This window comes from Hippoglossus hippoglossus, chromosome 13 (assembly GCF_009819705.1).
Source record: "Hippoglossus hippoglossus isolate fHipHip1 chromosome 13, fHipHip1.pri, whole genome shotgun sequence".
Taxonomy (NCBI): Eukaryota; Metazoa; Chordata; class Actinopteri; order Pleuronectiformes; family Pleuronectidae; genus Hippoglossus; species Hippoglossus hippoglossus.
Window position 1 is genome coordinate 28,288,617 of NC_047163.1, and position 27,823 is coordinate 28,316,439.

The window sequence follows — 27,823 nt, forward strand, 5'->3', positions numbered from 1 at the left end:
TAAGATCCTAAAATGACTAAAGATGAATAAAAGACACACATTGTTATTCTGGGTCTTTGCTAAGAGTCTGGCAACATTACACATGTACTATTAGATGCAGTTGAAAGCTCTGTGAAGTTAAGGAGTGATTAACAACTCTATAGAAGAGGTAATTATGCCAATCATCTAGAGCAGGGGTCAGCAACCTTAGGCACGCGTGCCATCATTGGCATGCGGAGCCATAATCATTGGCACACAGGTGATTTCTTATTAAAGAAATGTTCAAAGGTTTTGCCGTCACGCAGCCTGTATTATTTAGCTTGATTGATGTTAACACCTCCCAGCCACTAGGTGCCAGTAATGCGCCATAGGCTGGATGCCAATCGCCATTAAATAAGAAGAAGAAGCCTCCCAGCCGGCGCTGCTCACGTTTTCCCACATGAATCTCCGTAAAGTGCAGCCGTTCAGGTGTACTGGTGATGGCATGCCCGCTAGCTAACAAACCGAAGGTACGGGCATTTCAGCCCTCATGGGCAGAAGACTACGGCTTTGTTTTTCATAAGGACCGTGCTGTGTGCACGTTATGTTTTAAAGTGTTGTTTGCAGAACGTCCAGTGTTAAGCACCACTTTGAGACAAAGCACGAAAGAAGTTTCTAAGATCAGGCAGACAAGGGAGAATCAATCAAACGTGCAGTGTCCAGGTATGGGAAGCAGGCAAACTCTCTCAAAGTCTTTGACACTGCCAAAACCATGTGACTGAAGCAAGCTTTCACAATTCTGAATATGGGTTGGTGCAGGTTAATGACAAACTTATTATTGCAATCATAATGAGATAAACATGTTTCTTTAGAGTGTTGTTCTATATATAGCCAATATGGATTGAATAAAATGACATGTCTGTTGGAAATATTAATGTGGTTCAATAATAAAACTTAATTTTAATATTTTTTGGTATGGCACACTAATTAAGAACATTTCACATTGGCACTTATTGTCAAAAAGGTTGCCGACCCCTGATCTAGAGGATCTGGAAGGTTTCATTTAAAACAGAGACGGGGGGGGGGGGCTGACAAACAGGTAGATATATTATATAAAATGTCAACTTCATACTTTCAGCATATAAATGTGAAGTTGTGGTAGTGACCTTTCCATTACATGTCTTACAAGTAGTGGGATTAACATGTCAGGTCCCATTAAATGAACAGTGGAAATTTCCTGGAGAACTGATTCAGATTTCACTGACTTCCTTCCTGTGTGTGGCGGGTTTAAAACACATACCTTTCCATCTGCCCTCTTAAACTGCTTTTCTCTGTGTTACTAAAAGCTTATTGGTTTAAGAATTATTTTCTTGTGTCATGCATCCATATCATGTTTCATAACACAATCGCTATAAGGCAAGTAAGCATTTAAGTCGTCATTATAAATGCAAGCCTTCCCTCCTTAATGAATTTCAAGTTTAAATAAAGAACTAATAATACCATTTGATGGTAATTATGCTAATTTTCTGGGATTGGAGATACATCCTGAGTGAAATAAAAGAAAGTAATGAAGACAACTGCAGCTTTCATGCAACAAAATCACTGGCTCTCGCAAAAAACCTGAAGCAAAATATTTCCGCCCCCATGTTAAACAGTTGGAAACTTGTTCTTTTCATCAATCACTGTTCCTTTTTTCCTCCAAGCACCTTTTTCTGCGAAAAGCTCAAACTACATGGCTTATCCAGATGGTGCTCTGCAGACTTCACACATTGACATATGATGAGGTAACAGGTAAGGTTTCCTCCTGATGTCTTTTCCATGTGCACATGTTTGTGAAATCAGTGAATTATATAATTGGCCCCATGACTCCCATATTTTACAACTGCATATAAAAATAGATTTTCATTTAAGTTTGCCATGACTTTGCAGAGACAAATGGGAAATAGTCTCCTCTATCCAAGACCCAATTGGTGACTGACCAAAATATATGAGTGGATCAACAACGACAATGTTCTGATCATGTGGTGCACACAGGTAACAGGGCAAAAGATTTCAGTATGTCACGGACAATCAGATTAAAACATGACCTTTGTGAAAGAGTAAAAACTGTTAAGTGCTGTGACTGTATATATATACAAAACATTTATAAAAAAATGTGAGCTGGAATGTTGACAGTTAAAGAAAGTAGGCAAGAAAATGCAACCTGTCATCCTCTGCTCCGTGGCCGCCAATCCCTCCTCTGGGAGTGTGAGTATGTATGAGGATGTGTGTTCTTCTGATTGGTGCGGCAAGTGTTGGTGTAAGTATGATTGGTAAGGCAGGTCTGGCTGTTGCTTCTTCCCTCTGCAAGTCCTTGCGTACCTGCAGCATATCTCCATTGATCTGTACCTTAATTCTGACTCTCTTTTTCAAATTAAAACTTATTATTACTGCCAGTAGTGGTCTGAGTCGTGCGTCTGGGTCCAATTCCTGATCTGCTCACAACACAACCAAAATGTTGTACTTTTTAGAGTAGTGGGAAGAAGAGAGGACCGAGAAAAGTTGAAGCACAAGAAGAAGCTTGTGATCAATAGGGCTTCAAGGATTTCACAATCCGTGTCAGGGAGCATCGAGGTCAGTGACACAAAGTGATAGTACAACTGACACTAATCACATTCTACACTGTGCACTTTACAAACTGACACTGTCTGCAATGTTTGGTAGTTTCCTGTTGTTGAAATATATGAATGTTCCTAGAGTTCAAGCAACATTTAGTTGATGAAAGACCTTCTTTTTGGGAAGTAGGAAAATTGTATCATTGCGTTTTGTTGTTAACCACATTGTTAATCCAAGCACTCATTCCTATAACAGCGCAGGAAAGAAAAAGCTATATTCAACAAAGGAGGAATTTGGAAGGAGGAGGAATTTTGAATTTAATTACTATGAACTAGTGCAGTGCCCATTCTAAACCTGCCTATTTGAAATGGGCTGTTTGTTTGGCCTGTGGTAATACTCCAGAGCTACTTCAGATTTGTTCCGTCATTACAATATACAGTCACTTTTTATGTTTCGATGTGTTCATCACTTTATCTGCAATTAATATTGTTTCATAAAATGAAACTGAATTTGCTTTATTACTGTCCACATGTGTGGCTTATATATAGGTTTGAATGATTTATTTATCTCACTGAAACCTGAATCACACCGGCCAATACATCCAGGGGTGGATGCTCTCTCCTCTGCCTACTCTTTCACCCACACACCCAGACCCACTGGTAGGGGTGGTGGTACAGGTTTACTCACCACCCCCAAATGGAGTTCTTCTCTCTTCTCGCTGCCACATTTTACTCCACTGTCTTTTGAACTTCATGCTGTGACAGTAACTCATCCGGTACAATTAACCATTTTTGTTCTCTACCATCCATCAGGTCCTTTGGGAGATTTCTTGGAGGAATTAGACGTCTTCCTCTTGAACATCCCAGAAAATGGACCTCCACTTGTCCTCCTGGGTGACTTCGACATCCAGACAGAGAAGTCGTCTGACCTACTACTTTTACTCTCTTCATTTGCTCTCTCACTAAATCCTTTCCCTATGCACAAGGCTGGTAACCACCTTGACGTTATTTTCACTAGAAACTGCTCTTCCACTAACCTCACTGTAACCCCACTTTACGTCTCTGACCACTTCTTTATCTCTTACTCTCGGCCACTCTCACAATCTGACAACCCTATCACATCAACAGATTCTGTACCTGTCAGCGCAAGATTCACTCCCTCTCTCCCTCCTCTCTGGCCTCATCTGTTTTATCAGCCCTGCCTTCATCTGACTCTTTCTCACTCATGCATCCTAGCTCTGCCACAGACACTCTCCTTTCTACTCTGTCCTCCTCTCTTGATTCTCTCTGTCCGAGTTGTACCGACAGTACCAGAAAGCAAATGGTGAAAATCTAAACACCCTAATGACCTGCGCACTTATCAATCTCTTCTCTCCTCCTTCTCTGCCTCTATTTCTGCAGTCTCTCTCTCCTCTGTGGTCATCCTTCTAGACTTTCTGCTGCATTTGACACAGTGAACCACCAGATCCTTATTTCCTCCCTTCAGGATCTGGGTGTCTCAGGCTCTGCTCTCGCCCTGCTCTCATCCTACCTCAAAGACCACACTTACTGGGTAACTTGGAGATGAACTGTGTCAGAACCTTGTCTTCTCACTACCGGGGTCCCTCAAGGTTCCGTCCTGGTTCCCCTCCTCTTCTCTCTGTACACCAACTCTTTTGGCTCTGTCATTAACTCACATGGATTTTCTTACCACAGCTACGCTGATGACACCCAACTTATTATCTCTTTTCCCAAATCTAAAACACAGGCAGCAGCACAAATCTCTGCCTGTCTGACTGACGTCTCTCAGTGGATGTCCACACACCACCTGAAAATCAATCTTGACAAGACCAAACTATTTTTCCTTCCAGGGTAATGCTCTCCCATCCAAGACCTTACCATCACCATCAACAACTAGCACCCACCCAGACCACAAGGAAGCTGGATGTGACACTCGACAGTCAACTCTCCCTTACTGCCAACATTACTGCAACAACCCGTTCCTGTAGATACATGCTGCACAACATCAGGAGAATACGTCCCCTTCTCACTCAGAAGGCAGCGCAGGTTCTGGTCCAGAGTCTGGTCATCTCACGCCTAGACTATTGCAACTCCCTCCTGGCTGGTCTGCCTGCTAGTGCCATCCAACCTCTGCAGCTCATACAGAATGCAGCAGCTCGACTGGTCTTTAACCTACCTGAATTCACTCATACTACTCTGCTCCTCCGCCCTGTTCACTGGTTACCAGTGGCTGCTCACATTCGCTTCAAGAAACTAGTACTTGTGTACCGTGCTGCAAACGGATCAGGCCCAGTCTACAATCAGGACATGGTTTAACCTTACACCCCAGCCCGTTTACTCCGCTCTGCAGCTGCGAATCGACTTGCTGCTCCCTCACTGCAAGGGACAACTAGGCACTCAACAAAATCACGACTGTTTGCTTGTCCTGGCTCCTAAATGGTGGAACAAACTCCCCATTGACATCAAGACAGCAGAAAGTCAACACATCTTCCACAGCAGACTAAAGACTAATCTCTTCAGACTACGCCTTGATTAAGAAGATCTTAGGTCTAGTAACCAATTAAAAAAATAATAATTATAATAATTTAAGTTTAGTTGCACTTATATTTGTTAAGTTTAGTTGCACTTAATATATATATTTATATATATTTTGCACTTACATGTAGCACTTGTGGTTTGGCTTTTGAAGTTAATGTACTTACATGATTCTTGCTGTTCTGGGTTTGTACCCTCGTAGTTGAATGCACATATTGTAAGTCACTTTGGATAAAAGTGTCAGCTAAATGAAATGTAATGACAGGTAATCTAATTTAACTGGTATTGTTTTTCATACATTGCATGTTGGCTATTTTATAGGTCAGAGGACACAATCTTCAGGCCCATTTCACAATTTTTCTAAATAAAATCTATGATAGAGATCAGCATCCGTAACACCTGTACATGTCTGTGTCAGTCAGATATGGTGAAAATAAAAAACGAATTACCATAATGATGTGATTTTTAGTCCAGGTGAACATTTATGTGTTCCTGAGATATTGCATTCATAAGACCAAAAACATGTTTTGTAGTGTCACACTGACCTTGACCTTTGAGCATTGACAAACTAAATCAAATAAACTTTTCATTTTAACTTTACATTGGAACTAAATTTGCAGAAATTCCCTAGACCTCCGGCCACTGGTTGTTGCCAGCACAGAGGCATGAAGTGTCAGTAGATGTACAAAAATGTGTATATCAGAGAGGCTTTGGGCTTATGGACCCTCATCAATGTTTCATAAGAACAGATACAACTATTCTACATCCACTATCAAGACTGAGAAACGTGGCTAAAAGTGTATGTAAGGATGATGCAGAGAAAGGAGGCGATATAAGATGACAATACAAAGTTATATCTTCCCTACTCTCAACCAAAAGCCTTATCTGTAGACCAAACTGTGAGGCAGCATATAGAGGGGATATGTGTGTGTTCTCTTTTTCCCTTACTTCTTCTCCTTACTTCATTATTTCCCTCAACACATGAACTGCACCAGCTATCTCCAATTAGATATACAGTGTGTACTGTAGTGCTATCATTACCCATGTGAATGGCATTTATGATAAAACATCATCAACGCTGGTGAACTAGAAATGTCAATGGTTACTGTCAACTCGATATCACATCACTGTTTATGTCCAGTTGCTGGTCTACTTTTCTCAGCTTCAATCTGGGACTTTAAGAGAAAATTAACACTTTTAAATGAACACTGTTGTTACAGATAAAGTTTGCTGCCTAGCTCCCACATAAACCTTAGTCGTTTTATGATTAGCCATAACCAGAGCCGCTAGCTTACTTGTAACTTAACAGACAGCTAATGTGGCTATTGGCTAAATTCTAATAGTTATATCTTAATATCTCCATTAGATGTCCATTAGTCGCAGCATCGCCATGTTGGATCGCCATATTGCTAAAGATGTCGAGAGTGGACAAGCCAGTCTGAGGTGGCATCTGGCGTATGTTTACTACCTCTTCTTCTGGCTTTTTTGGCGGTTGGCAAAGAACGATTTGATGCATTACTGCCTCTAGCTGGTCTGGAGTGTGGACACATAGACTGTGAGTGTGCGTTTGTTTACTGAAGAAGCTTGAATTCCCTGAAAAGTTTCATGAGTTTTTGGGCATGTCTAGGCCCTGAAAAAGCTCCCAAAAGAAAATAATTATTATAATAATAATAATAATCATTTCCATCTCAATAGGGCCTTCGCACAGTTGAATTAAAGTTGTAAAGCGAGGCTTACTTCTTGTTGCTACAGTCCCTGACAAAAGTCTTGTCGCTTGGGTACAAGTTGACCTTAAGTGCCCCTCAAATATATTTGTAATCAATTTTTTTTTACAAGAAATGGCTAATTTCAATCCCAACAGCTTTTGAAATAATGTTTTGGTGCCAAACGAAACTGCTGAAAAGCATTCTAACGTTCACAGCTTGGTAAAGCCCACTGAGTCAGTTTTTGCAAAGACAAAAGTCTTGTCGCCTTGTCATATGATGCACCCAATCCTAGATTACAGCCTCGCCTGTGATCAATAATTGATCAATCAATTAGTGGGTGTGTATAAAAAGAACCCCAGCACACCAGACCTTCACATCAACTGCAACTTGACCTCTGACAACATGCCTAAGATTCACCCTGAGACCAAAGCGTTGATTATCAAGAGGTTGAAGACCAGATCCACTGCTGAGGTGGCTGACACCTTCAATGTGTCTCAGCGTCAAGTACAAAGAATAAGAAAAAGATTTGAAGAGACTGGAGATGTTTTTGACAAGCCCAGGTCCGGCAGACCCCGCAAGACAACTGCTCGGGAGGACCGTTTGTTGGCTCGAAAATCCAAGGCCAGCCCCTTTTCCACTGCAGCAGAGCTCCACCAGGCCTGGTCACCTCAAGGCCCCGTGTCAACCAGGACAGTTTGTAGAATTCTGTCTCGAAATGGCCTCCATGGTCGAATCAGTGCCCAGAAACCAGCACTAAACAAAAGGCAATTAAAAAAACGTGTGGCATTTGCCAAGGCCCATAGCCTGCTAAAAGGATGGACGCTGGAAAAGTGGCAGAAGGTGGATTTCTCAGATGAATCTTAGGTTGAATTACATCACAGCCGCCGCAAATATTGCAGGAGACCTACTGGAGCCCGCATGGATCCGAGATTCACCCAGAAAACAGTTAAGTTTGGTGGCGGAAAAATCATGGTCTGGGGTTACATCCAGTATGGGGGTGTGCGAGAGATTTGCAGGGTGGAAGGCAATATCAATAGCCTAAAATATCAAGAAGTATTAGCTACCTCTTACATTCCCAACCATACAAGGGGTCAAATTTTGCAGCAGGATGGTGCTCCATCGCATACTTCCATCTCTACATCAAAGTTCCTCAAGACGAAGAAGATCAAGGTGCTCCAGGACTGGCCAGCCCAGTCACCAGACATGAACATCATTGAGCATGTCTGGGGTAGAATGAAAGAGGAAGCATGGAAGACGAAACCAAAGAATCTTGATGAACTCTGGGAGGCATGTAAGACTGCTTTCTTTGCTATTCCTGATGACTTCATCAATAAATTGTATGAATCATTGTCGAACCGCATGGATGCAGTCCTTCAAGCTCATGGAAGTCATACAAGATATTAAATATGGATCTCACAGCACCACTACTTAATTCACTGATGTTATGCAACATATTTTTGTATTTGAAGTAAATTATTTGTTAAATTTTCACATTACTCTCTGTAGGCGACAAAACTTTTGTCTTGCCAAAATCGGACATTTCTGTGTTCATTAAATGATCAATCTTTCTTCAGTGAAGCAAATTTATTTTAGTATATTAAACATAATTTGGGAGGGTTTTAGCTTTCATATGAGCCATTTCTAAAACCAATGGATAAATTAAAAGTCAGGTTATAAGCTGTTGTTTCTACAAAATGGATAAGTGACAAGACTTTTGTCAGGGACTGTAGTAGGTGGCGCTATCACTACATACAGAGTAATAGATATGTTCAGGTCGGGGCTCTGATGAAGCCTGAGCAATTTGGGGCTGATTGGACAATGTGCAGTGAAGTTAAAATAAACTTCCTTTTTCATGGCGAATCAGTAAGTGGCGCTTTGACCCTGAGTTAGCAGTTGGAGCAGTTAACCCTTTGATACACAACATGGGTCAAAACTGACCAGGCTCAGTTTTTATTTTCTATATTTTTGCAGTGAATGAATATCATCATTCAGTATTTAAGGTATTCCCCAATTAACTTGTTTTTGATTACCACAAATCATTATTTTCCTTTTTCCTTTCTTACTTTATAAACAAATGTAAATTTTGCATTTCTACATCACTTTTACACACATGGGTCAAAATGACCCATACAGTATGTATTCACTACGGAACACCTACCACTCATTTCACACAGCTGCTTTTGCACGTCTAATGAATGTAAGTCTTATTTTACAATCCATTACTAGTGAGAAAGAGAAATATGTACCTTACTAACTACCTGTTAGCTAGCTAGCTTCTTTTCTGGCTAGCTAACCATTGCTAGATCAACAAAGTAAAACTCAAAATATAACAGAATATACTTAATAGGACGATTGATATACATGCTTTAGATTTTCTTTATCCAGAGTGTTAGTATGTCTGGTCACATCCAAGTGTCCACAAGCCCCGACATTCATAATCAACTCGAAACGGCGTCATTTACACCGTGTTTTAAAGCCTAAATGTCTGCTGATATCTTCCGATGAGGTGCATTCAGGGACCATCAGAAATGCTAATGTCCTAGCTCAGCCACTTCTGGTGGACTTTAAAGAATTTCAGTATGTTCAAGCAGTCAAAAATGTGATTAATTTTCCTGAATAATCAAACGAAAAGCAATAGGTGGATTCTGTGCTGTGCAGTGAGGAACTCTCTGACATCACAAGAGACGTGCTACAGGCACAAGCACCCATTGGCTTTAGCCTCCTTGCTAGCAAAGCCATGTGAGATCAGAGTCGGGGTTCAGAACTTGCTTGTCTACACAACGCAGGTTACACAGAGAATAGATAAAACAATAACTCAAGAAATAAAAAAGATAATGGATAGGCCCCCTTAATGACCTATTTGAGTAATAAAATGCTTTTAACTACCAGTTTTATCTTCCCTTTCTACATTGTGAATAATACATGTGCATTATAATCCTGACTGCTTCTTTGATATGCTGTGGAGACTACGCAAGAATTATTACATGGCACTAATGAGCCCTGTTTCAAGAAGACTGAATTTGCTTTATTACTGTTCATGTGTGGCTTATATATAATTTAGAAATATTGACTTTACTGCTGTTAATTATTTTTCCTTTCTTTTATGTTAGAGGTCTGTCAAGCAAGCAACACAAGTTTGAGATGTTTAAAGGACAATTCATGATCCTTCTTACCGGTGCGGCTGTTGATGATGAAGAAGTTCTGTGGATTTCCACTGATTATGCGGTAGTTAAGCCTGTCAGCAGCAGCGGGGGGCGCGGTATCAGGGTCCTGGGCTTGAATCTGGATTACAGAAACATCACGTGGAGAGTTCTCAGGCACTGAGGGTCTGTACAGTGGCTCTGAGGTCAGTGGGGCATTGTCATTAATATCCTCCACCTGGACGAACACCTCGATAGTAGTGAACTGGGGAATCACACCATGGTCGCTGGCATACACAGTTAGCCAATACGAATCCTTGGTCTCTCGGTCCAGCACATCAGTAGTGTAGATCATTCCTGATGGGGGAGGAGAAAAAGAGAGCAAACACTTTCTGTTTATTTATATCCTTTACCCTGTTTGTTCTCATTATACAGATGTATTTTTGAGTGAATAAAGGACTGTGGTCTAGGTCTTGATCAGGAGGATAATTATACTGTATACAAAGTAACATCAAGACTGTTATTTACTGCAGTGGCTGAGCCAAAAACTTCCTTTTTCATCCAGGGTAAAAATGTCACTGTACTTTATAGCAGGAGTCCTCAACACAATGAGTCAAAGGTCAGGAGAGCATGTAACAAACACAAACACACAGCTACCAACGCATCCACCATTTGCACAATAATATTTAACATGCTCAAGAGTTTCCCACTTTGACCTGAATGTAGTTCCTTGAAATACCCACAGAACATAGTGTCAACAGGTTCCTACTGCCTTGGTCCAAAGAAGCAAGGACTTTCCAGGGTAACCAGTGAACTCTTCTTACTTACTTTTTGTCAATGCTGTGAGCTCTACAAACTCAGGTCTGACCAATCCAATTTAAGTTTTTACCAATACATCACACAACCTGGACACACTGCAAAAAATAAAAATAAAGCAATGGTTTTTGTATATTTCTAGCATAGCTAGTGTCCAGCAGCCCACTACCCATTGGCAGTTATCATAGCAACTGATGACTGTCATGATTTACACATATCTTCTCTGAGAAAAATTCAAGTGTCTCATAGTTACACACTATAGTTGCTTTCAGAAATGCACTGAACTCCGCAGTTCCTCTGTATTTACTCCAGAGGAGGTGCATGTGTGAACGCAAATGTCCGAGTGAGAGGCTCCGCAGTTTCTGTGGACTTTATCTACCTGGCTACCTTGTATAATGTCCGTAGAAATCCAGGAGAAGTCGATTTGTGAGAACACAGCAGTTGAAAAAAACCCAAAAGAAAACAATTATCTCCCGGTGAAAAGGTGGTGAAACACACGTAGAAGTCACCGACGAAGATGTAAATGGATGTGATGTGGTTCCATGAAGACTAACTTTATTTTGACATGTAGTAAGTATGGGATGGCAAAACAGGAATGTTGACATTATAAGTGTTGACCTGTACTGTTCATCTCATTTCTCCCTGATTGATCAAGTTTTAATAAGTACTTCTATTCCATCAGCCCTCAGTCAAAGGCTGTTTGACAGCTGTGTGAAGACTTATTTTTTCTATCACAGATGCCTCACAGCAGTTTGGTTCGATGTGGCATATACAATTGAAGCAGTAGGTAAGTGTCTCAGTAAGACGTGATTTTATTCTTAAATATTTTGACTGTCAAAGCTAACAAATATTCTAAACTAGAAGGCCTCATGTTGGAGCCCTGTGATCTCCTCTGAGACTCTAAAGTTACAGTACACATACCTCCCCCCCCCACACACACACTCATGCACTCACGCACACACAGCAATGAGCTGCCTCATAAGAGCTCTTGACAGCCCACCCCATGTTCTAATAAAGCACTTTGTTCCTTTCATCTAAATGCAGACAAGATGAGTAAACAACCGCCCGACCACAGGCTTTCAGACAGGTGAAACAATGTGACATAGGGATATGTGGGTGGGGGGATATCAAGGCCAAAGACAATCTGTTAAACATATGATCTAATCCCATGATGCCTTGCCAGTGGAAAGTCTAGTCAAAACTCATCTGACCTCAGTGTGTGTCTGTGTGAGTGGGTGTGTGTCTGCTTTCCTGTGCCTTGTGTGTGTCACTGTATGTGGCATAAAAATGATGCTTTTGTCTACACCAGCTTGTGTCTGCGAGGTGTTTGTGTGTGTGTGTCTTTGACGGCAATATGTATTAGGCATATTGTCAAAATGGCTGACTACTTCCTTCTAAAAGCATCACTTTTCAAGTGGACTCCTCTACAGCTTTCACAAGTGCTGCTGGCTAGAAGCACACACACATGCATGCACACACGCAAACACAGATTGGGGTATCTTTGGCATGGTAGTGTAAAGCTCTTAGCCTCTCCAGAGATATTTAGAGTGGGTGTTGCTGCTGCAGCTTTCAGGACGACTGTAAAAGGTGGACACACCGGAGCATTACAGGACCTTTTACTGTGTCCTGTCCCCAGTAACCCATCTTCACTAGCAAGGACCTTGTCACAAAAACATGTAATTCAAAGGTCTGAATGAATATTGAATTTTGATGAGAAATGAATGGACGCTGAGGAAAGGGGTTGGGGTGAACATGTGTTTGCTAGGCTGGTCAAGGAGGATGCACTGGTGACCAGGCAGATTGCAACTCAGTTTGAGTGTTCTGTCTTCATCATTCGACTTGAGTTTATTACATGGCCCCCGACCAGTACCTAGAATGAGACACGTGAGAGGTATGCACCAAACTGAAAAAGAAAGGATGAGGGACATGTGGGTAGGGATGAGTAGAGGGAGGGATGCGGTAGAAGGGTCAATGGATGAAGGGAATGGAAAGAGTGAGTCGACAAATATCAGGTGAGCCCTGAACCATCCTTTAGTGATGCTTCTATAGGCCTAGACTGCTGGGGGAACTCCCATCATGCACTGAGCACTCCTCTCTCTCTCTGTCTCTCTACCCCCCCCCCCCCCATTTATTTTACTACATGTTAATAACTCTACATTATTAATATGATTTAATTTCAAAATATTACATTACATTACATATCATTTAGCCTACGCCTTTTTCCAAAGCGACTTACAGTAAGTGCATTCAACCGTGAGGGTACAAACCCAGAACAGCAAGAATCATGTAAGTACAATTTGCCTTAAAAAAGCCAAACCACAAGTGTTACATCTAAGTGCCATATATAAGCGCAACTAAACTTTATTATTATTATTGTTATAATATATTTATAAATATATATATTTTTTTAAACATCAGAGTTGACGATGGTTAGACATCATCTTCTTAACCAAGGTGTCATCAGAGAGGTGGGTCTTTATTCTGCGGCAGAAGATATGTAGTTTTTCTGCTGGCTTGATGTCAATAGGGAGCTTATTCCACCATTTGGGAGCCAGGACTTCAAACCACCCAGTTTTTTGGGTGGTTAGCTCGCAGTGAGGGAGCAGCAAGCCCATTGGCAGATGCAAAGTGGAGTAGATGGGCTGGGGTGTAAGGTTTGACCATGTCCTGGATGTAGACTGGGCTGGATCCGTTCGCATCACGGTACACAAGTACTAGTGTCTTGAAGCGGATGCGGGCAGCCACTGGTAACCAGTGAAGGGAGCGGAGTACTGTGAGTGAACTTAGGTAGGTAGAAGACCAGTCGAGCTGCTGCATTCTGGATGAGCTGCAGAGGTTGGATGGCAGTAAGGGAGAGTTGACTGTCAAGTGTCACACCCAGGTTCCTAGCAGTCTGGGTGGGGGCTAACACGGAGTTGTCAAAGGTAATAGTCAGGTCATGGGTGGGAGAACCTTTCCCTGGAAGGAAAAGTAGTAGTAGTAGTTTCTCCCTTTTTTTCTCCGCTCACCTCAACAGGTCGAAGCAGATGGTTTCTCCCAGTTAATGAGGTAGTTTTTTTCTCTGCACTGTCACCAAAGTGATTGCTCATTGTGGGAACTATTGGGTTTCTCTATAATATTATAAGGTCTCAACCTGACTATGCCTTGAGAAAATGTATGTTGTGATTTGGCACTATTCAAATAAAACTAAATTGAATTGAAAACCAGCATTACAACAGTTTAAGCAAATAGGAAATTCCAAACAGACAGATTTACAATGGGCACTGCACTTGCTTACTAAATGCCAATGCATCCCTATCTCCACCTATTACTCACAGGTTTATTATCCAGAACCCTGTACAAAACAGACCGTCATCTACATAGACAGTTGTCCAACTCTTCCCTCTATATAACAGCTATATAGCGTTGCAACAAATTATTAATAAATCAATTAGTCTGTTGTTAGAAAATTAATGTGAAACTATTTTGGCAACCAAAAACATAATTGGCAGATTAGTTAATAAGCTGCTGCTATAAGGTGTGTTTGCTTTCATTAGCTTGGGTTTTAGTTCTATGTAAACAATATATCTTAATGTACACTTGCACTGTGTAAAAGTATACTGAAAGCGAGAAAGAGAGAATTCTGTAGACAGACACGGTAAATTAAGTTCTTAGACACTTAGATATACAAGATCATTTTTTTTAAGACCTAAGAGAGTTGCATAAAGAAACACTCCTTTTAGAATTGTTTAATAAGTACTGAACACCACTACAAACCACTGCTGCAGTACAATTCACTTCTCTGCTGTCCATTCATTAGCTTAGAAGGATCCCCTCCTATTTTATAAATATGGGTTTAGAAATGTACTGCATTCATTGCTCACAGGATGAGCTGCTTATGTTGGTCATGATGTGACAAATATCCTTTAACTGCCACCTTTAAGCTGCAAAGGAGAAGTGCTGCTGAGAAGTGTCATCCTGAGTGAAATTAATAAACCCACTAAAATTTGCAGTTGATCGTATTTGGTGTAGAAAATTACTATCATCAACTATACACACACAAGCTCTCTCCCTATCTCTCTCCTCCGCTCTCTCTCATGAAACACACACACACACACACACACACACACACACACACACACACACACACACACACACACACACACACACACACACACACACGTCACTGCATGTTCAAGGTTGGCTGGGATTAAATCAGAGTTGCCCTTGTGCTGTGTTCTCTGCCTCACTGTTCATTCATCTCTGACTCCTTCTGCCATGCACCATAGCCTAAGCTCCTGCTTGAAAAGCCTGATTTAAAATTAGGAGTGTGAAATTAACAACAAATATCAGAGTGCAAGACATAAAACACTGTTGAATGGGTCAACTTCCTCACAGCATAGAGCAGGAGCACATTTTTGAACAGCTGCAGCAAACAACTGATATATACTGATATAACTGAGTATATCCGTGAGGTAAAGCTGCCATGTGATTATTGGGATCATTTATAGACAATAAGACGATTTGTCTGACAAGGCTGAAGAAAAATATTAATTTAACATTAATATTATTAATAATACTGTTTCTGATTAGATTTATGATATCACTATTGAACAGTCAAAAACATAAAGATTGACTATAAACTGATGTCTTTGATATAATAAGAAAACATATCTTAAAGTAGAGATAATTCAAATTAAATGAGAAAAAATTAAACTCAATAACTCAAAACTTTGAACCATAATAGAAATTAATTTAAGTTGCGAATTGTGGGCAAATTTTTACATGAAACTGATATTTGAAAAATTCATCTTTATGTTCATTCAGGTCTCTGCTTTTGGTATTTCTGTATCTCTTACTTGTTAGATGTCTGGAATGTAGAATCATTTGACAGAAATATAATGTAATATTCATCTTGATGTTTTCTTTGTGTATTATATTATGTGAAGTGCCCGTCCTCTAACTAGAAGGTTGGCGTTTCGATCCCAGTCTTCTTCTCAAGGTGCACAGTCAGTTAAGCATTTCACTTTCTCTCTGCTCTCTTTAGGGCGCACATATACTATCTGTATTTAAAAATGTTTCAACATCTTGATTTGGATCAAGGTCAACTGAGGAGGACAGAAGTGCATCTATAAAATTAGATGCAGATAAAGAAATGTGCACTATACAGGGTTGGACTTCTCATTAAAATCATAATTTGGTACCACAGTTGTAAACATTATGCATTTGTGTTCAGCAGGGGTAGACTGGGGCAATAATTCAGGCCAGGAATTTGACTCCTTTCCAGGCCACCCTTTTCATGCAAATTACCAGACCTCTAATTTTGTATAGACTAATCCTATTTGTTGATGTAACGGTTACCAGACTACTAAACAAGTAGGCAGCTCAGTAACTCACTGCACTTTGCCATCTTTCCAATGACCTCATTATTATCAAGTGCCATATGAATCTCCTTCTCTGTTGCCACAACCAAATTCTACATCAGATTGTCCTGATATTGTCTCTATGAAAATCCAAGGTGGTGAACTGTCATTGTGAAGGGAAGTTAATCTGTGGAATTAGGTAGTTTGTTTTAAGTATCATCTGAATTTAGAGGAAAAACTGTGAAAATAAAATACTTCCAAGGGCTTTTGCTTTGAAATTCTACATCAGGATGTCCTGATATTATCAGAGTGAGACTGTGAGATGGTGACCTGTCATTGTGAAGTGAAATTAGTCTGTAGAAACAGGGAGTTTCTCAATGACAGTCTGTTGTTTTGTTTCTTGAATTGTCATGATTCATGATTCATGAATTCATGATTTCCCATTACCACTGTGTATGGTAATGAGAAAAGTTAACATTTTCTCAGAAATTGTTTCACACAATTTGTTATCATTTATTTTATTTATTATTTATCATTAAGCCCCTGCCCTTTATCTTTGTCGAGAGAAAGTGCCTGTTTTCTGGTGTTAATTATTTTTCCTTTCTTTTATTCCTTTCTGGTGCTTATTATTATAAATTTTTTTTAAAAATAATGAATATTATATGTCATGATTATGGGCTTATTTGTACTCTGGACTTTTCAGTTTTGGATCTTATGCCTTCTGAAATGAGGTGTTTTCATTTTTATTATAGAGTTTATTATATTATTTTGCCTTATCCTGTGTCTCCTTGTGTTTGGATTAATGTTTTCTCGGTGAGTTCTGTTTCCTGTTTTATTTTGTAGTTTCTGCTCCTTGTGTGTTTTCCACCTTGACTTCCTGTCTTTGTCCTGTTTCCAGCCCTTGTGATTGTCTGCACCAGTTCCTCATGTGTTTCCTATTACCCCTGCATTACCTGTGTATATAATTCTCTGTGCTTCCCTTGGTCTTTGTCGGTTGTCGTTCATGGTCGTCATTTACATGGTCTCTCCACCCCGTCGTCTTTCCTCCAGTTACCTCTTAAGTGAGTTCCTAGTGTATCCTGGTGTTTACCTTGTTTTTGCTGTCAGCCCGTCTTGAGTTATTTTATTTTTAGATCTTTTTTGTTTTTGTAAGAACCCTGCTTTTTATTAAAGAACACCTTTTGTTTCCCTACACCTTTTGTTCCGCATTTTTAGGTCCACCTGCTTCCTGCTTTAACTAAACCTGACATTATGCTTGTGACGCACAGTCAGGATATCAGGGTTAAGACGCAGCACAGTGTTTTATCTTCAAGCGACGCCCTGTTTATCCGGGAACATAAATATGAATCCAGCAGGTTTTTATAAAGATCAGTTGTATGTGTGAGTGATTAGAAAACAACAGAGGAGCAGAGTCACTTGTTGACCTGCGCATTAATGCGCCTCAGTGCCGTGGCCCTGCCAAGGGGGGCCAGGCGGGGCCACTTTGATACAGTAGAGCAGGGGTATTCAACTAAAATTTAAAGAGGTCCAGTTAGAGAAAATTTCTTGAAGCAAAGGTCCGGAAGATCATAATGTCTAACTATTTAGTGTGATATATATTTAAGTAGCCTAGTAGTTGTATCAACATCTGCATGTACTAAATACCTGACTGTCAAATCAAATGAATTCAGTACGATTCAAAAACTTTTTGACAATATTTATTGTCACGTAACATAGAACTGAACATATATGTATGATTGCAGATATGTATAATGTTCTCTCATTAACTAAATAAAAGTAGGACTGCATTTCAAAATAAGAGAAAATAAATAAAATGTGAAAATTGTGCATGTTCAAATAAAGGGCTTAACTTCAGAAAAATTAAATAAAGGGAGCAAAAGCTGGAATTTCCCTTTTTCTGTTTCACATCTTGACTCAAAAGTCTCAACCAATTTTACAGAAAATAAATCTCAACACATCTTAACAATTGAACAGTTTTAGAATCACTTTCTTCCCCTCTTATATCCCACTCCCCCACTTTGTTCGTCTGTTTCTCTCCCTTTCTCCGTCTCACTCCTCCGTTTCTCTCCCTTTCTCCGTCTCACTCCTCTGTTTCTCTCCCTTTCTCCGTCTCACTCCTCCGTTTCTCTCCCTTTCTCCGTCTCACTCCTCTGTTTCTCTCCCTTTCTCCGTCTCACTCCTCTGTTTCTCTCCCTTTCTCCGGCTCACTCCTCTGTTTCTCTCCCTTTCTCCGGCTCACTCCTCTGTTTCTCCACTTTCTCCGTCTCACTCCTGTTTCTCCACTTTCTCCGTCTCACTCCTCTGTTTCTCTCCCTTTCTCCGTCTCACTCCTCTGTTTCTCTCCCTTTCTCCGGCTCACTCCTCTGTTTCTCTCCCTTTCTCCGTCTCACTCCTCTGTTTCTCTCCCTTTCTCCGTCTCACTCCTCCGTTTCTCTCCCTTTCTCCGTCTCACTCCTCCGTTTCTCTCCCTTTCTCCGTCTCACTCCTGTTTCTCTCCCTTTCTCCGTCTCACTCCTGTTTCTCCACTTCTCTGTTTCTCTCCCTTTCTCCATCTCACTCCTCTGTTTCTCTCCCTTTCTCCATCTCACTCCTCTGTTTCTCTCCCTTTCTCCGTCTCACTCCTGTTTCTCTCCCTTTCTCCGTCTCACTCCTCTGTTTCTCTCCCTTTCTCCGTCTCACTCCTGTTTCTCTCCCTCTCCGTCTCACTCCTGTTTCTCCACTTTCTCCGTCTCACTCCTCTGTTTCTCCACTTTCTCCGTCTCACTCCTCTGTTTCTCTCCCTTTCTCCGTCTCACTCCTGTTTCTCAACTTTCTCCGTCTCACTCCTCTGTTTCTCTCCCTTTCTCCGTCTCACTCCTGTTTCTCAACTTTCTCCGTCTCACTCCTCTGTTTCTCTCCCTTTCTCCGTCTCACTCCTGTTTCTCTCCCTTTCTCCGTCTCACTCCTCCGTTTCTCTCTGTCTCACTCCTGTTTCTCTCCCTTTCTCCGTCTCACTCCTCTGTTTCTCTCCCTTTCTCCGTCTCACTCCTGTTTCTCAACTTTCTCCGTCTCACTCCTCTGTTTCTCTCCCTTTCTCCGTCTCACTCCTGTTTCTCTCCCTTTCTCCGTCTCACTCCTCGTTTCTCTCCTGTCTCACTCCTGTTTCTCCTCCCGTTTCTCTCTGTCTCACTCCTCTGTTTCTCTCCCTTTCTCCGTCTCACTCCTCTGTTTCTCTCCCTTTCTCCGTCTCACTCCTGTTTCTCTCCCTTTCTCCGTCTCACTCCTCTGTTTCTCTCCCTTTCTCCGTCTCACTCCTGTTTCTCTCCCTCTCCGTCTCACTCCTGTTTCTCCACTTTCTCCGTCTCACTCCTCTGTTTCTCCACTTTCTCCGTCTCACTCCTCTGTTTCTCTCCCTTTCTCCGTCTCACTCCTGTTTCTCAACTTTCTCCGTCTCACTCCTCTGTTTCTCTCCCTTTCTCCGTCTCACTCCTGTTTCTCAACTTTCTCCGTCTCACTCCTCTGTTTCTCTCCCTTTCTCCGTCTCACTCCTGTTTCTCTCCCTTTCTCCGTCTCACTCCTCCGTTTCTCTCTGTCTCACTCCTGTTTCTCTCCCTTTCTCCGTCTCACTCCTCTGTTTCTCTCCCTTTCTCCGTCTCACTCCTGTTTCTCAACTTTCTCCGTCTCACTCCTCTGTTTCTCTCCCTTTCTCCGTCTCACTCCTGTTTCTCTCCCTTTCTCCGTCTCACTCCTGTTTCTCTCCCTTTCTCCGTCTCACTCCTCCGTTTCTCTCTGTCTCACTCCTGTTTCTCTCCCTTTCTCCGTCTCACTCCTCTGTTTCTCTCCCTTTCTCCGTCTCACTCCTCTGTTTCTCTCCCTTTCTCCGTCTCACTCCTGTTTCTCTCCCTCTCTCCGTCTCACTCCTCTGTTTCTCTCCCTTTCTCCGTCTCACTCCTCTGTATCTCTCCCTTTGTTTTCTCTACCTGTATCTCTATCTTTCTTTTTCTTTCTACCGTCTCTTCATGTGTAACTTGCCTCTAACTCTCTCACCTGTCTGCACTGTAGAGTCGCAATGTTTACCGCCTGGAATGCACAGACTTGATTGGCTGAGTAGTATCACATGGGATGGCTTAACTCGCATGCAATTGGTCTGTGCGTTTCCTCATCCGCTAAACTATTACCGTAAAGACTACAAAAGCTGCGCCGGTTACAAATAGAAGCGCCCCGTCAGGTTTTTAAATCATAACCTTCTGTTTTGGCTGTAGGTCCGGGTCCGTACGGGACGGCTTCTGGGACGGCTTCCACTGCGGTCCACCTTCTAGTGATCCTTTACATACACACCATTTATGTTCGCAAAGACCAGAAGTGTTGTTGTTTTTAATTGACATAAGGCAGAAATTCCTGTGCCTAGTCTGCAAGAAATTAAAAGAAGAATTTAAAACAATACAGACTGGGTCAACTTCTTTACGTGTTCCTGGCAAACCAAATCATGCAAGATGATTTAGCAGTCAAAATATTGCTCTGTAGGGGCTTTTGTCATTGTCTGAGGTTGTGGACAAACCTAACTTACATTATTTGTAATGTTTGCTAACGAGTACACGCACACTTACAATTACATGGAGGACATACGCTGATTAGGTAGTCTTTCAGTGTTTCCATGGACAAATTTGCGTTCCCACTGCTAAAAGAATGACGCCAAACAAAGCCCAGATCTGATTGCTCTGAGTGATCAGATCTGCGTCCTCATTGTGTCCTGGATTATCTTTTCATCTGTACTTAGAGCGATCCACTTGTTCTTGGATCACCTGAGATGGATGTAAATACCTGGTCTGAACAAGGCCAGAGAGAATCTCTCTTGACACCACACCTTATTCAACATTCAAGAAAGGTCAGAGGAGAGGTGGAAGATGAGGATATACAAAGGAAAGAAAGAGAGGAGAGGAGCAGAAAAAGTGAGGGCTGCTGCTCCATTAAACCTAGGCAAACACTGCAGAACCTGCATCAGTAAAATAGCCAAATCCGTCTGTGGGGTTTGGCAAGGTAATTTATGAGTCAGCACTGACTGCATAGAAAGGGAGGACTGTAGGTGTGAGAGGTCAGCTGGTCAATCATGTCAGATAGTGAGGAGGCTATTAGTGAAAAATGAGGAGCAGGAGCCTTTCTCATCGGTTATAATGAGTACTCAGCTAGTCCCTCTGCTGTGAGCAGAGATTAGCAATTGAGACCCCTCAGGTAAAACCCTCATTAGCCAACTTGCAGAGCGATAAAGTGCTGTTTCACATTGTGGGGAGAAGAGCAGCCTCTGTATGTAGGGGAAGCTAAAGGTCAGCACAATCAACTCAAAAAAGGAGCCAAGGAAAGGTGCTTGCTTGGTAAAAAAAATTACTTTATCTAGTAATGTTTACCAATAAAGTTGAAAGAAATAATGTGACTTTTATGCTGATAGTTATCGATATTTACATTTTTGGTCATATCACCCAGCCCTCTGCAGTGGCGACTCTGTAGAACCTAAAGAACAAGCTATGAGCTTTTCTTTGGAACAATTTTCTATTAATGGCGGCTGTGCTGCAGATGGTTGGAATGAATGGATTCAGTCAGCAGAAACGCTGGAGTGCTTTTAATTTGAAATGGGTGCAGGAACTGAAGTTCAGGTGTAAATAGTGTTGCAGCCAAATCTAATACAATTGAAGTAACTGGTGACCCCTTCTTAAGATGTAATAACACAATAGAAAACTGCTCATATGGTGTTAGCCAAGTGTACGGAAGCCCCGAAATTCAAATTTGACTCAAACGATGCTTTAAGTCTAAATGTCCTCTCATATCCTCCTCGGAACCATCTTCAGGTCCGTGTGCACACACCGGAAACACGCACACACTGCACACAAGCTCTCGCCCAAGGGCGCACATGGGATGTGCATTAGCATTGCTACTTCTGGTAGTGGACTTTTAGGCTTAAAACACGGTGTAAATGAAAAATGTCAAGAGAACAGGTTTACAGGAGGCAGAAACAATGCGAGGAGAAGCTCAATATCAAATGAATGTAATAAATGTTTTGGACGAGTTCTTGAACTATTGCTTCATTATTATCGAAACAAACAAATTCATTAGTCAAATATCGGATGTGTTGCAATTGCTGTGTTGTAAGCAATACAATTTTGGGGCATCATGTCTCTGTGTATTTGTGGAGAGCTTCACTCTAAACCTTCTTAGTAGAAAGTAGAGAGATGATGGAGTCTGAGGGATGATTAAGTGATGGATCTGTGTGCAATGACATGAAGAGGAAACTCTCTTTGACTGACTGGGTCCTATCACAGCTTGATTACTGGAGCCCTGATCATGGTTTAATAACGATCCCACCTGCTTTTTTAATCTGCTGCCATTCAGAACTATAGTGTGCTGATGCTGTTATTACAAAGTCAACACATCCTTCATGTTAACATGTTGTTTGCAGCACTAATTTAATAAGTACAACAGGGATGTCATACTCACTGCTCTGCTGCTCTCATTTTCTACTTTAACACAATGTACTAAATCCTCTAAACTAAACATCTGCCCATACACTGCAATTAATTGTACCTCTCAGTTGTTATTTGCAAGTTACCATCAATACAACCAATTCCTGCACTTTCACATTAAGAGCATAATAGCACATCAAAAGTCACAATCTCTTCCTTTACTGGCAAGCGTTTTAATATGTAACATTATTTTGTTTGATACATTATACATTTATTATTGATATATAATTGGTCAAATCTGGAATTGAATGAACCAGAATTGTCCACTAGCACTCTTCTTTTTAATTTAAGAAAATTAACCAAACTTGTTTCACTTTTAGTTGTGTTACAGATGAAGGAAAAGACTGCGGATACTCGGACAACTGCTGGTAAAAATGCCCTGCACCTGATTCCACTCTCTAACTCCACCTGACTACAGCACGGATACCCTACACTAATCCTACATCTGTCTAATCAGCCCCCCTCCAGGGCCTGTTTACAGTGTGCCCTGTTAGCAGCTTTCTAATTAATGTTTTCCCACAACACTGAAAAACCCTAAGGAGAAACAAACAAACAAACATATAGACACAGGCACACAGACAGGAGGGAGGCCACATTTGACACAGAAGAAAAAGGTTATAAAACAAGAGTATTAATGATAATAGAGGACCTGCAGTAAGAATGTGGCTACAGCTTGTGTTTTAACACTAATAGAAATGGAGAGCTATAAACAGATACATCATTTAAGGGAGATGTAGTGAGTGACATCGAGAGGTGACTGACAGTTTTTATTTCTTATAATGCTGTTAATGTACATTCACCCATCTTTTTGGGGAACTACTGTGAGATGTGGTTGTGGCAATTGACCATGCCACGGGGTTCTCCCACACACAGCCAGAGACAAAGGTGTCGCTTTACAGCATCTATATTTATTCACACTGTGCAAACGTAATTAAAAGTCAACCTAAACTTGCCAGCAGAAAGTGCTGGTATCTAAGCTTTGGAGCTTTGTTGTCTCCAGTCTCTTCAGGTCCTTGTGTCTCTGTGTATGTCTCCCAGAGGCAGCTCCACTGCTGCCTTTTAAAGGTGAGGAGCTAACAGCTCTCACCTGCGCTGATTGATCCTCTCGTACAGGTGGCGGTGCTCTCCCAGCCCCCTCCACAGTGGTATATCGCACCAATCCAGAAAAGTCTATTAATCTCACTTAAACTCCACTTGAGTTTGGACAGTGGAAACCCAAACACTGTCCAAACCTCCACACAAGCAGATAACATTCAAACAACTGCCAGATGCTGGAGCTTGCAGTCTCATGCACTGTGTGTGTACTGACATACAGCAGCATGACACACAGCGAAAACAGCACTATACCAGGGCAGTAGTCATAATAGTCATTGGGGGGGACACATCCCCATGGTGTTCTAAATGTACCTCAAAGGGATTTTTTTTCAAGTTTGTAATACTCTTATCAACATGGGAGTGGATAAATATGCTTGCTTTATACAAAATGTATGTTTATTATTTTTGCAGCAATAAAAAAAAAAAAGACAAATACCATCCAGAATATTCTCCAGAATACCCTCAAAGGTACTGCGTGATCAAAAAATATGCTGAAAGCATAACATGGCAAACTCAAGCCCAACAAGAAACAACAGATGGGAATATTGACAATGTTAGTTGGCCTACAAGCTGTAGCCACCCATTTTGCTATCACTGTTGAAAGGTTGTTGCTTGTGGAGTTCTTCATGTATCTCCATTGTAAACTATTCAGCGTGGTCTGCCTTTGGCGAGGGGGAGGAGGGCTCTCTGCATCAGCTGTATGCTTGGCCAGCAAGTGGTATCTAAGCCTCAACGTACTCTGGTGATAACTCATTTCACATCGACAGTAAATGCATATTATTTGGGTCTTGTCGAGAGAACCATCTCGCTTGGCTTTGAAGCTGAACTTGCCATTCAAAAGACCCTTTTCGTTATCCATTTGAGGCTTGTTTCTGCTTGCCATCCACAATCTTACATCTATCAGTAGGATGGCGCCGAGGACGGCTGCCGTGTCTCAAGCTCCCCCACAGTTCTGCTCTTTTTTCAGTTTTTTATTTGATATATTCTGCTTTATTCTGCATTGTGCACAATGACCAAGCAAGCCCTATCATACAATATGATAGAGAACAACTTCTGCATATCAGGTCGACGGTGGAAAACACTTTTTCACCGCCACCAGCAAACAAAGGGGAATACCCATGGCGGTGTCTACCTGTTGTTCCTTGAGCACGGAGGCGACAAAGGAAATAAGGGTCGTGGGCCGGCGTCCTAGTCCGGCTGAGGAAACGTGACAACCGGCCTCCACTACCGAGTATTCTTCTTGCTAATGTTCAGTCTCTGGATATTAAGCTGGACGAACTACGGAGCAGGATGGTTTTTCAACGGGACATTAAGTATTGTAACGTTATTGCTTTCATAGAGACTTGGCTCAACCCCTCGATCCCGGACTCCTCCATTGTTACCGAAGGGGTCTCCATTCACCGCCAGGACTGGACAATAAACTCGGGGAAGAGCAAGGGAGGAGGTGTCTGCTGCATGGTGAACAATCTGTGGTGCTCAGATGTGGAGATTCTTTCTTGGGCTGTTCTCCGGACCAGGAGCACCTCATGATCAGATACCGACCTTACTATATCCCGAGGGAGTTTAAATCGGTCGTTATAACAGCGGTGTATATTCCACCACATGCCGACACTAATCAGGCACTGGACGAGCTGCATGCGGTTAACGACAGGAGGCTGCGTTTATTGTGGCCGGTGATTTTAACAACACCAAGCTGAGGAAAGTCCTGCCGAGATACCATCAACACATCAGCTGTCATACATGTGGTGAGAACACAATCAACCATGTTTACACTCCCTTCCGGGGATGCATATGAGGCCCTCCCTCGCCCCCCGTTCGGCAAATCAGATCACGTCTCAGTTCTGCTTCCTATAGGCAGAAACTCAAACGTGACAGAACGGTGACTCGGACCATTCAGCGGTGGTCTGTCAAATCAAACTCGGCTCTACGGGACTGCTTTAGCACTGAGGAGTGGTGTGTGTTCAAGGACAACAACATCAACACATACATGGACGCGGTCATCTGCTACATCAGCAAATGCATCGATGACGTCGTACCAAGGATTACTGTACGAACATTCCCAAACCAGAAGCCCTGGATTAATGATGACATCGATGCCAAACTCAAAGCACGGACCGACGCCTACAACTCAGGTGATCTGGAGGAGTACAGGAAATCCAGGTACTCGCTCCGATAGACAGTGTAGGGGCAAAGTGGAGTCTCACTACCAGGGTTCCAACACAAGGAACATGTGGGCTGGACTAAAAACCATCACAGACTGCAAAAGAAAGACCAGCAGTGCTGAGATGTTGTGTGCATCTCTCCCAGATGAACTGAATGACTTTTATGCTTGCTTTGCGAGCAACACCCCGGCTGTGGAGGTACAAGAGGCCCAGGAGGACCGCTGCACCAATGTAATATCCAGGGCAGATGTGGGAGATCACTTAAGCGGATTAACACACGCAAGGCACCTGGACCTGATGGCATCCCTGGTCGAGCTCTCAAGGTGTATTCAGATCAGCTGGCAGATGTGTTCCTAGACATTTTCAACCTGTCACTGCTCCAGTCTGTAGTCCCCACATGCTTCAAGCGGACCATCATTGTTCCTGTTCCTAAGAAAACTGAAACCCTCTGCCTAAACGACCAGTAGCACTCACCTCCACCATCATGAAGTGCTTTGAGTGGTTAGTCAAATCTTTCATCACCTCCTCCCTCCCTGACTCACTGGACCCACTTCAATTTGCCTACCACTGCATGAAAAGAAGAATTTGTGTCAGTTAGTGTCGCTGCAAATTTCGGTGGAATTTCAGGTTAACGGCTGTTCACAGGAATCTGCAGGCAGCACAGAAAACTGCCAGGAACTGCCGGGAATTGACGTGGGGTTCCAGTTTCTGGCAGTTTTACAAGACTGAGAATGTTGGCAGGTGACCCCCCTGCTCCTAGGCCTAGAGGAGGCTTTCACATGTAAATTACAATGCTGTGAGCTTTACAAATGCAAATCAGGATAGTTTCTAAAAGGTACTAACTAACTAAAATATCTGGCGTAAGTACACCAGGCTTCAAATAAATATAAAATCTGAAATTGTAGCTTATATAGATGTCCCTTATGTAAGTAAGTGTGCTATAATGAATTACATTGTATACCATGAGCAAAGGTCAATGCTATGAAAAAAATTAGAAACAGTGCAATTTATTTCAACATTTGCCTGTCAAGCTCATCCAAGATAATACGTTGGAATGGAGAGAGTGGCTGTACAGTTTTCTAAGAGAAGTCTTTCTGCTGACACCAAAACACTGTGCTTCACATAAATCAGTTGTGTCATCGCGTGTCAAAGTTCCAACCATTTGTCCTCCCAAAATACTGGCAACCTCAGCACCATATTCACATGTCCATGGCATGCTAGGCTGTTGACTCTGCTGAAATTGCCTCATAATTTGAACTTCAATTGTCCTATTGTTGTTATTAAACTTTCTCAGTATTCCATTAAAACACTCAACACTTTTATCCAAAGTGACTTACAATAAGTGCATTCAACTATGAACAGCAAGAATCATGTAAGTACATTAACTTAACACCAGAAAGAATAAACTGGTCCTTAGTCACATACTCATCCCATATAAATGTAAAGTACAATTTAAAAACTGTTATAACCGCTGCTTCAAAAGTGAAAAGGTAATTTGTGAAGTTTAACTCTGAAAACGTCACACTCAGCTCGTGAATACGTCCATTCCTGAAGATGCCACGTCAGTCGTTAACGTCAACGCGGTAGAGGGCTTGTCCAATCACAGCCTCGTGAATGAAGCGTCTGTCTCCTTCAGACATGAAACTACCGACTCTTGTTTTGCGTGGTCCGATGAGTGACTCTGTTTTCGGTGTAAAAAACTTGCTGAAGTCGACACGACACTGTTTCCCTGGAGGAGAGGATGAGTGCGTTGGAAAGTAAAGCCGCGGGCCCAGTGTGGTCGAGTCGAAGCGGAAAAGACAGGCGCACAATCCACAAATTACGGTAAGAGCTAAGCTACAGAGAGAAGCCATTGCTAACTGCTAAGTAACTCTTAGATCTGAGTAGCGTGTTAACAACTGTGGGATTAGCGAGAAAATTGCTAAAAGAAGAAGAGAGCATCGAGTGCTTGAGCAGAACGAGTGCATGTTTAAATATGTACTAA

At 41.9% G+C, this 27,823-nt stretch overlaps 1 protein-coding gene across 6 annotated transcripts in view; it reads right to left on the minus strand.

The window, feature by feature from the left end:
* Positions 1-27,823, minus strand: part of fat3a (FAT atypical cadherin 3a) — a 188,928-nt gene that overhangs the window by 67,013 nt on the left and 94,092 nt on the right. For all 6 annotated transcript variants that reach the window (XM_034603737.1, XM_034603734.1, XM_034603735.1 and 3 more), the window contains exon 3: positions 9,967-10,290. In XM_034603737.1, coding sequence (XP_034459628.1) covers positions 9,967-10,290 — 324 coding nt within the window. The remainder of the gene's footprint in view (positions 1-9,966; positions 10,291-27,823) is intronic.